General features: G+C 37.8%; 1 protein-coding gene across 1 annotated transcript in view; it reads left to right on the top strand.

The window, feature by feature from the left end:
• ADAMTS20 (ADAM metallopeptidase with thrombospondin type 1 motif 20) overlaps window positions 1–11,046 on the top strand; it is a 177,174-nt gene that overhangs the window by 70,101 nt on the left and 96,027 nt on the right. The window contains exons 9-11 of the mRNA XM_049625325.1: window positions 1,311–1,457; window positions 3,421–3,562; window positions 5,705–5,809. Of these exons, the coding sequence (XP_049481282.1) occupies window positions 1,311–1,457; window positions 3,421–3,562; window positions 5,705–5,809 (394 nt within the window). The remainder of the gene's footprint in view (window positions 1–1,310; window positions 1,458–3,420; window positions 3,563–5,704; window positions 5,810–11,046) is intronic.

Here is an 11,046-nt window from a genome sequence, read left to right as displayed (position 1 = left end):
TGTGTGTGTGTGTGTGTGTGTGTGTGTGTGTGTGTGTGTGTGTGTGTTTGTCTTTCTTTTTCTAAAAATTAGGGAGGGGTTCTATCCATTCCTGCATTATTATAAGTTCTGCTGGGGTTCTGTGCTCTAAGAATGGAGGCCATGATTCCATGAGATAGCCTCAGAGCTCCCATGGAAAGTCAGAAACCCCTACAAACTCATCCTGTGAAAGGGATTCCAAATGTGCACCCGAGCACTCCTGGCATTTCTTGTTCATCTGCTAATAGGGATTTGAGGCTAGAATGCCCTCTTTAATATACTGTCTTTTCCTGGTCATGCCTTACATCATTAGCGTATTCAACAGGGATAATTTCAAGTGGAAACCATTTTTAGTAAACTAGTGCCTCTTTAGTTCCCCTGCAGTGTGGTTATGTTTCATGATTATTAGCAGGGTGCACACTCAAATTGTTAAAGTGGAGGATAGGACCAGGAGCTTACCTGAGGGGTGTAGATGCATTGCAGCAACATCTGGAAAGCACTATTAGCTGATCGCCAAGGCTACTAACTAATGAAAAACTGCTCTTGCAGAGAATACCACCTTAGACTTTTATTTTCTTCCTGAGAAACTCTTTAGGTGTCTTTAGAATATGGGTAAGTAGTTTAATTAAAAGACTGGTATTTAAGTACAAATTTCTGCAGGCAAAGAGCTGAATTAGGTGGTTTCAATGTTCCTTGTAAATGCAAGTTTATACTTGGGTCCTCAAATGAAGGCATAGGATCTGTTGCTGACCAGCTAATTATTTAATATATTTGCTCTTAGGAAGATTTGGCTGCCCTTGTGGAATGTTTTTGTTATTCGAATTCGGTCAATAATCACTTAGTGAATACAGACCAGAAACAGTCCTTAGTCTGTTTCATACGAAACATGTAGACACTATAAAATGATAAGGAATGAGAGATTAAAGAAGTTTTGATACTGTGGTCATAGTCCGTGGTCTAGAAACTGGTAACACCTTTATGTAATTGATCTTCGCACATCCCTTACAACTATGCATGTTGAAACCTGCAAGTACTTATGTGAGTGCTCTGTCAGTTTTGTGATGAGGTAAGCTAGAGTCCACATGTTTATTATTTAGACTCCAATTTAGTGTCAAAATCAACAAATAGTGCTACTGATAAAAGTTATAATGTAGTGTTTGAGATCCTGTGCTTCTAAACATGAAGATAACCCTGATTTTATAATGTTTTATGGGAAAGATCGAGAATATAATTTTGTATTTTATCTTCTAAGATCTGTTACATATTTTCATATTCTTTGTTTTTATTTTTAGATTCAACGTTCCACATGATGATAGTTTTAAATGTAAGGAACCTGGGATTAAACACCAATATCATGTAATGGCTCCAACTTTAAATTACCACACAAGTCCTTGGACCTGGTCAAAATGTAGTCAGAAATATATCACTGAATTCCTAGAGTAAGTCTAAAGTTATATTACTTTAGTTAAATAATGAAACATTTATTAGACTATGGACTTTGAACTTTGTTATTTTAAAGTGATTTCTGTCCAGTTTTGGTTTAAATTTGTTTACTTTGTACAACTGGGTTTTTAAAAACAAGGAAAGAGTTGTATATACACATTTCACTCCTAAAATATTTTGGTGGGGGCAGGTCAGACCTAGATTTGGGAGCTCTATTAGGATAACTTGTTTTTGAGGGGAGACTTAGATTCACAGCTTTCTTACGTGTTTGAATTTTTTCAGTAGGTACTACGTAATATAAGAGGAGCTTAAGTGGTTTAAGTTTTGAGGTGCCTTAGAAGGACAGACAATAGCTGAGGTCCAACTCTGAGTATTCCAAATAGCTCTCTGTGGCCAGAGGGATGTGGAGTAGTTTATATGCTTACATATTCTTCTGGAGGATTTTCCTAGGTCTGAAGAGGGGGCAGATCGATTTTTCTTGCCTCATCTCCATCTCCCACGTTTCTCTGCTTCCACACTTTTATCCAAATGGTGTTTCTATCTTACTGAAAGTTGCCAAAAGGCAAGGCCAAGCTCTAAGTAATTTTTTCTGTTTAAAAGCAATATTCATTTCCTTATATATTCTAATCCCCAGTATATGTGGTTGCTAGTTACCTCTTTTGTGAGAACTATGGAAATAAATGAAACTATGCTTTGTAATATGTTCATAAATCCCAAGATGATCAGTTTTTTTTAATCCTTGTATGGGGAGTCGATTTAAAAGCATAATACACAATTGCTGTTGTATACATAATTGCATATAGTTTTGTTCAATGGCTGGCTTGAGGTATTGGTTAAAAATACCAGGGAATGTGTTTATTTTTGAATGGTGCTAATGGGATTCTCTCCAATGGAAATGTTAAAACACATACACACACACACACACACACACACACACAAGCTGACTTAAGTTACATGTTCATTTTTGGATGAAATTTAACATCTTTCTAGCCAATAAAAATTGCTAAATTTCTTAAAATTATGGTAGTGGAATGAATTGTTTTTAATCCAGTTGGGATGGTTGAATATTTTCAGTTTCCTGTATGCTAAATACTGCATTACAAACCAGAAGTGAACAACAAATATTTCTCCTATTTGCCACTTTCTAAGTCCTTTACATGTATCCTTGAATAGCCGTTTGCAAGGTGGATAGTGTCACTATTACTGCAGAGGAGTCCCAGCCTCTGGCACATTAACTTGTCTACAACCAGGCAGGCTTTCTGGAAGCAGCAATACCAAAACACAAACTCTGCCTCTTTGAAGTGGACACAACGTAACACTTCCTGAAACTGCTTTGTTTTGTTGTTGAGAACTATAAATGTACTTTCTCAAATGATTTAAAAACTTTTTTCTACAACATACTGACAATTTTAGGTGGGGGGAGGTGCTTAGGGTGGCAAAGCTGGTTAAGCATCCAGCTCTTGGTTTCAGCTCAGGTCATGATTTCATGGTTTTCTGGGTTTGAGCCCTGCGTCTGGTTCTGGGCTGGCAGCATGGAGCCTGCTTGGGATTCTCTCTCCTCTTCTCTCTGTGCCCCTCCCCAGCTCCTGCTGTGTGTTTCTCTTGCTCTCTCAAAGTAAACTAAAAAAATAAAAAAATAAAAATTTTGAGAATTTAGGCATTTAATAGAAGGGAATATTATTGGACAACAAAATAGATCAAAAATATAGTGTGATTACATAAATGGGTTTCATAAATTATATTCTCATGAATTTACAACTTTTTTTTTTTTTTAATTACACCTTCAGAGCAGTTATGGGGCTCAAATGAGAAACGGATTTTTTTTGCAACTTTCGTATGTATTCACTTTTAAATTATGAAAAAACCTACTGTTTCTGAAACTGTAGAGCAGTGACTGTGATGAAGAATCTTCTGTTATGTATCCACCTGTATTCACAATATTTTTGGTCTTTGGTACAGTACTGGCCATGGGGAATGCCTCCTTGACAAACCAAATGGAAGAATATATGATCTGTCTTCACAACTTCCTGGATTAATGTACGATGTGAACAAGCAGTGTGAACTGATGTTTGGCCCTGGATCACAAGTATGTCCCTACTTGGTAAGAAAATTAGGTCCTTCTTTTGTTTTTTAAACTACCATAAAGTTAAAGTTAGAACATATTTCAAAATGTACTTTTATTCTCTTGAACAGAAGGTGAACTAAATGTATCTTCGAAGTTTTAACTTTTAGAGACATAGATTGTTTGCCCGAAACAGGAAAACTCGGGGGCTCCTGGGTGATTCAGTCGATTAAGTGTCCGACTTCAGCTCAGGTCACAATCTTGCGGTTCATGAGTTTGAGCCCTGTGTCAGGCTCTGTGCTGACAGCTCGGACATTAACTCTCACAAAATCCTATGTCAAGTATTCCCATTTAGAAAACAGGTTTTAAAAACATTCAAATATTTATTTCCAAATACTATTTTGGGGGTGGGGGGGTGGGGGGGTTAAAGACAGAAGTGTCTTGATAACTAGTTGTATTAAAGGACCCAGGAATTTAATAGACTACATTTTAATTTACACAGATTTGAATCCAAAAAAATCTAGGGCCTGTTGTTATTAAATAATTACTTTAGAACTTTGAGGATTTTTCATGTGTTAGATCCACTACTAGATTGTGAGGATCATTGGACCAGGAATGCAGATTCATTCACTCATGGAAATATGCATCTCCAGTGGTCAGTTTAGGATCTGACACATACTAGGTGCCACAAACTAAGTGTTTATTGAATTGAATGAGTGAAAGTTATATAGCCATGGGTGCAGAGATAGGCAAAACATATTCCATATAGTAATATTGTTTAAAAAAACAAACTTATAATTTAAAAAAGTTAATATGCTTTTATTTATCTTAATTTTTATTGATTTTATTTTATTTTTTATTTTTTAAAATTTACATCCACATTAGTTAGCATATAGTGCAACAATGATTTCAGGAGTAGATTCCTTAGTGCCCCTTACCCATTTAGCCCATCCCCCCTCCCACCACCCCTCCAGTAACCCTCAGTTTGTTCTCCATATTTATGGGTCTCTTCTGTTTTGTCCCCCTCCCTAGTTTTATATTATTTTTGTTTGCCTTCCCTTATGTTCATCTGGTTTGTCTCTTAAAGTCCTCATATGAGTAAAGTCATATGATATTTGTCTTTCTCTGACTAATTTCACTTAGCATAATACCCTCCATTTCCATCCACGTAGTTGGAGATGGCAAAATTTCATTCTTCTTGATTGCCAAGTAATACTCCATTGTGTGTGTGTGTGCGCATATATATATATATGCGCACACACACACACCACACCTTCTTTATCCATTCATCCATTGATGGACATTTGGGCTCTTTCCATACTTTGGCTATTGTTGATAGTGTGGCTATAAACATGGGGGTGCATGTGTCCCTTCGAAACAACACACCTGTATCCCGTGGATAAATGCCAAGTAGTGCAATTGCTGGATCGTAGGGTAGTTCTATTTTTAGTTTTTTGAGGAACCTTCATACTGTTTTTCAGAGTGGCTGCACCAGCTTGCATTCCCCCCCCCCCCCCAAAAAAAAAAAAGTTAACCTTTTAAATATCCACTATTGAGGAGGGGAGATTTAACATAATTTTTGGAGATCCATTTCTTTTCTACCTGACCTACCCACTAAATAAACATTGAATTTAAATTCAGAAAAAGGGAATTATCTTGGGTATAGCTCCTGTGAACCTCTGGATTTTTGTTTCTTAGGAAAACTTGAGAGCCCTTTGTTCAACTTGAAAGTATGCATTCTATTCACAAAGTAGGAAACCAGTATACATTATACAGTATTTCTATGCACATTATTCATACATTCTATCGTATCAAAAGAGGCTTTTGGAAACTCTTTGTGAATAACATTTAACAACAAAAAGTCCTTTAGAAAAATGTCTTGCAAAGAGAAAAATGTCCCCCATAATTTTGAATATTTCCACTCTAATTTCTCTCTCCCATTGTTCAGTGTGTGATGAAAATCCAAAAGTTCTTAAAAACTGAATGTTGCCATTTTATGTGTTCAGAGGCAAATCAATGATTAGAACTTAGTGAATTTTTTTTTTTTGGCTTGATTATTTACAGCTCTGACCTTGAAACCATGAAATCTGTAAGATCAATGTATAAACTGATGGTTTACACTGAATTGATCTGGTGGTTGTAGTGTTATTTTACTCTTGTCTGCTTTTTGTTATCTTGCAGAAGCAATGCAGACGTCTCTGGTGTACAAGTGCAGAAGGAGTTCACAAGGGTTGTCGCACTCAGCACATGCCCCTTGCAGATGGAACAAACTGTGGTCCTGGGATGGTAGGTTTCCTGGAAGGGTGAGTCTTGTATCAAGAGACTATCCAAGGAAGTGATTGCTCTGCGTTTCAGCACCCTTCATGATTGGTCAACTCTTGCTCTGCTAGTGAATCAGTGTTGCCGTGTGAACAGATAGTTACCTAAGTATATTAGTCTTATTAACAATGAGTATAGACATAAAGATCCTAATAGATCAGCAATTTCCCCAAATTCAGGGATGTTACCATTGTTTACATTTTCTCCTATAAAATTCAACCAGGTATAATGGAAAGTTTTAAGTGGCTTCTTCGGATATTTATTGGTTGTAAATGTCTTCAAATACATCATATCCCTAAAGTAAACGGCCTGAATATATAACATCAGGCATGAAATAATTTAAATCTGCAAACATGATGCTGAGAGACAGGGTTTACCCTGATAACCAAACATCAATGTGAGGATGAAGTCAGGTGGTAACTTGGTGCTTCAGGATGAAGGCAAGTTCCATTGGCCTTGGTAGCCAGTGCCGCCTGCGCTGAATAAGCTTGAGTCTGTTGACGCCTCCTCTGAGCTACCTCAGCACAAAATGAACACTTTCTTGGCAATGGGGTTGGCTAGTGCTGCCGCTTTTGTTAACTTCACATTGGGCACAAGTAGAAACTGAAGGACCGGGTCACTAGCTGATCTTTTGCTTTACCAGCTCTTTGCTTCATGGAAATGTTTGCACCAGCCATTGCCCTTCTCCTTGCCTTCTGTCAAAAGGCATGTGTTTTCTGTGAATGTTGCCTGCATTACAGAGTTTTATTGGGACTTGAGCAATTTTTGCAGTAGCTGAAGTCCTCTGAAATGGTTTAGCACTCAGATTACCTTGGGACCAAAATTCTAGTGGACTTCTTCAGTTCGTCGATTGGAACTAGAACTGAACTTTAAAATTTTATCTTTATTTAAAATTGTTATTTTGAAGACCAAAAATATGAAAGACTTTATTTTTCTCACTTTTTGTGACCAGTACTGGTAATTGGCTTTTGGGGGAGACGAGAGTGGCATTTGGGAGAGTTACTGATTATCTAAGGATGAACAGAGAAAAAAACCTTGTTGTAGTCTGAATTAGAAACAGCTGTTAGCTCATTAGAAGACTTGCTCCAAGGTAGTCCCCAGATTCAAATCTGATTGGTCCTTAAGTGCCTTAGCAAACTTTAAAGTTTACTCTGTGCCATGAAACTTCAGGCTTGATGGCATGTGGCTAACATAGCGATGGATATATTTACATGCATCACATATACCATTTATAACTGAGTAGTCTAAATCCGGTCAATGCATTAGCATGATAAAAAATTGAGATATAGGAGTAAAATGCACAGATGTTCAATTTGGTAAGTCTTAACAAATATAGATGGACACTTAGCCAATATCCCAATCCAGATGAGAACATTTCCATCACTCTAAAGTTGTCTAGCCTCTGTAGAGTTTCTCTCTTTCCAGAGAGAGAACTTACTTCCTGATTTTAATGTAAATCGAACTATATAGTGTATGTACATGCACGCGCATACACACACACACCCTTTCTGTGGGCAGAGGGAAAAGGGTCAAGCTTTTTTTATTCAAGATGTTGGAGTTTCATCCATGTTGTGTGTATTGATACTTCATTCCTTTATGCTGCAGTGTAAATCAGCTGTATAAATGCACCATAATTTTTTTATACATTCTTCTGATAGACAATTGGGTCACTTACAGGTTTTGGTCATTATGAATAAAGCTGCTGTGAGCATCCTCATACCAGTCTTGTGAGCATGTGCTTGCATCTCTCTGAAGTAAACAAATATCTAGAAATTGCTGGGTCATAGGGGAGGTGCATGTATGTAACTTCATAGGGAACTGCCAAACCATCTTCCAAAATGGGTACTTGAGACTCTCCCAAGTGATGTATGAAAGTTCCAGTTGTGCTGCATGTCTTGCCAATTGATGATCTTGTTAATCTTGTAAAAAATTTTAGACACTTTAGGTGCAAAATGGAATACTATTATGTTTTTAATTTGTGTTATCCTGATTATTCTCCATCTTGAGCATGTTTTCATGTACTACTTAGCCGTTCAAATATGAGGTGTAGTGTAAAGGGCCTGGATTTGTTGGAATTCAAGGTAAATGTGTTGAGACACTGGGACCTACTTTAAAACTTGTATAGATTAAAAGCAGAAATGCATTTGGGGTAACATGTGTATCATGTAGATATAAAATCCCTTTTATCATTTATTGAAGAGAGTGAGCCTCTTTGCATTAGCCACATTCAATAATAAATGGGCCTTTTTTCAAGGAAATTCTAAATGTCCTATCTTTTGCTTCAATATTCTTTTAGTCCCTTTATCTTGTGACTATCTTTCATATAAGACTATCTTTTAAATACTTGTGGTAGTAAAACTATTAGCATAAACATAGAGTGGAACTCACCTGACAATGACTTGACTTTTTTTTTTTTTTACATGGTGAACAATACAACATTCTTTTTCTTGGATTTTTCAGAAATAGTGCTAAAGGATTATTTGAAACGTTTCTGGAAGATGTTCCCCAAATTTACAAGAACATAGTACATTCTATTCAGAGATTTTTTTTTCACTTTTAATGGCTTTATCATTTTGAATGATCTTAATGGAGGGCACAAAGCTTTTTTCCTGCTAATTAATAAGCTTGGTTATAGGATTCATTCATTCAACAAAGATTTATCAAGGACCCACTATGTGTCAGGCACTATTCTAGGTGCTCAGGATACATCAGCAAACAAAAAAGAAAAGATCGCTGCCTTCATGAAGCTTACATTCGTAGTGGGAGAGGGCTGACTGCAATTTAAAATGTAGTGGTCAAAGCAAATTTTATGGAAAGTTGACTAATGAGCTATCTTAAAATGAGGGAGTTAGCTATGGAGAATATTGTGGGGAACTGAGCTCCAGGCAAAGAACGGCTAAACTCCTAAATCTGCAGTATTGGAGTGGTTCAAGGAAGAGTAAGGAAGGACATTGTGGCTGGGGTGAAGGGTGGTATATAGGAAGTAACTGGAGGAGTATTTTGTAGGTCCCTGTCGGCCATTGTGAGAACTTTGCATTTATTCAGAATGAAAAAGACGGATTTGAGCAGAGGAGTCACCTGATTTGAGCTAACTTTTAAAGTAAGTTGAAAAGGATCATTATGATTGCTGTTGAGACTAAACTCTAGAGAGCAAGAGTTGGAAACAGAGGAGATCTACTTGGAGAGGTATGGCAGTGATAGAGATGAGAGATGACAGTGGCTCACACCAGAGCTGGGAGCACTAGGTTGATACTTAAAAGTCAATTTGCTTTTGAAGGAACTAGAACATTTGCTAACACGTTAAATGTGAACTGTAAAGAAGAGGTTGACTGTTTTTGGCTGATCAACTTAGATCGTATCAGCAGATTTTAAGGGGTTGGCAGTTGACTTTTGGTGTGATTTGTGAAATGTAAGACGTTAAAGTGAAGATGTGTAAACAGCTATATACACAAGCCTGGAGTTCAGGAGAAGGATCTGGGCTGGGAGTGATCGTTGTTCATAGGGAAGCATAAAGGTGATGTCAGCCCAAAAAGTTCAGCATTAAGTGGAGACCTAGAAACCAAGAAGGGGGAAAAATGATACTGCTAAATCAAGTAAGACAGAGACTGAGAACTGGGCATTGGGTGATGTCCACATGAGCTGCTTCATGGAGGGTGGGGCTGTGAGAGCAGAGGCAGTGAGAGACCATGGTCATGGACGGCTTTTTCAAGGAGAAACAAAACAGTAGCTGGTGGGGAAAGTGAGATCTAAGGAAAATTCTGTTAAAGAGGGTAATTATGTATGTTTGTATATTAATGAGAATGAACTAATGGAGTACTTCTCCAATTAGCTCTAGTAAAGGACCAGTCTTTTTTAAAATTTCTGATAACTTAAATCAATACTTGTACAAAATGATGGAAATGATTAGAAAAAAAATTCAAAATGACAAAAACCTTCAAAATGTAAGCCAATTCTCTGGAAAAGAGTGTGGCAGATCTTCAAATTAAAAATACAGAGATGCCTGGGTGGCTCAGTCAGTTAAGTGTCCGACTTTAGCTCAGGTCATGATCTCACGGTTTGTGGGTTCGAGCCCCTCATTGGGCTCTGTGCTGATGGCTCAGAACCTGGAACCTGCTTCGGATTCTGTGTCTCCCTCGCTCTCTGCCCCTCCCTTGCTTGCTCTCTGTCTCTCTCAAAAATAGACATTAAAAAATTAAGAAAAAAAATAGAATCATCTAATCCAGCAATACCACTCTGGGTATATATGCCAAAGAACTGCAAACAGCCTTGAGATCTCTGTACAGGCCTGTGGCCATCAGTATTTATTCTGTATAGCCAAGACGTGGAAGTGTAACCCAAGTGGCCATCAATGGATGAATGAAAAAACAATGTTATATACACACATACAATGGAATATTATTCAGCCTTAAAAGGAAGTTATGACACATGCTACAATGTGGGTGAACTTTGAGGACCTTATGCTAAGTGAGATAAGCTAGTCACAGAAAGACAAGTGATGCATGATTTTAATTCTATGAGATATATAGAGTAGCCGAATTCATGGAAACAGAAAGTAGAATGGTGGTTGCCAGGGGCTGGGTGGGGGAGGGGAGAGCAAATGGGGAGTTAGTGTTTCAAGAGTATAGAGTTTCAGTTTGGGAAGATGAAGAGCTCTGTGGATGAATGGCAGTGATGGTTGCACAACAATATGAATGCATTTTAATGCTACTGAATTCCACACTTAAAATGGTTAAGATGGTGATTTTGTGTTGGGTATTGTACCACAACGAAAACAAATATAAGCCATTTTGACGTTTACTTTTGAGAAAATGCTAGCATGAGCAGGGAAGGGGCAGAGAGGGAGATGGGGAATCCCAAGCAGGCTCCATGCTGTCAGCACAGAGCCCTAGGTGGGTCTTGATCTTACCAACCGTGAGAGAGATCATGACCTAAGCTGAAATCAGGAGTCCTTTGCTTAACCGACTGAGCCACCCAGGTGCCCCAATATAAGCCCACTTTTAACATTGATAAACATGAAATTACTGCCCAAATCCTATAAACGTTTCTAAATTCAGTACTTATTTTCAATTTCTCTACTCCTTGCAGTGACTAGTTCACAGACTGGCATCAGTGCATGGACCACTTTTTGGTTAGCTTTTTTTTGTTTTTGTTTTTGAGAGAGAGCACAAGTGGGAGAGGGGCAGAGAAAGGGGGACAGAAACTTG

This window comes from Panthera uncia, chromosome B4 (assembly GCF_023721935.1).
Source record: "Panthera uncia isolate 11264 chromosome B4, Puncia_PCG_1.0, whole genome shotgun sequence".
Taxonomy (NCBI): domain Eukaryota; kingdom Metazoa; phylum Chordata; class Mammalia; order Carnivora; family Felidae; genus Panthera; species Panthera uncia.
The sequence above is the reverse complement of the archived record's forward strand: the minus strand, read 5'-3'. Positions and strand labels throughout refer to the sequence as shown.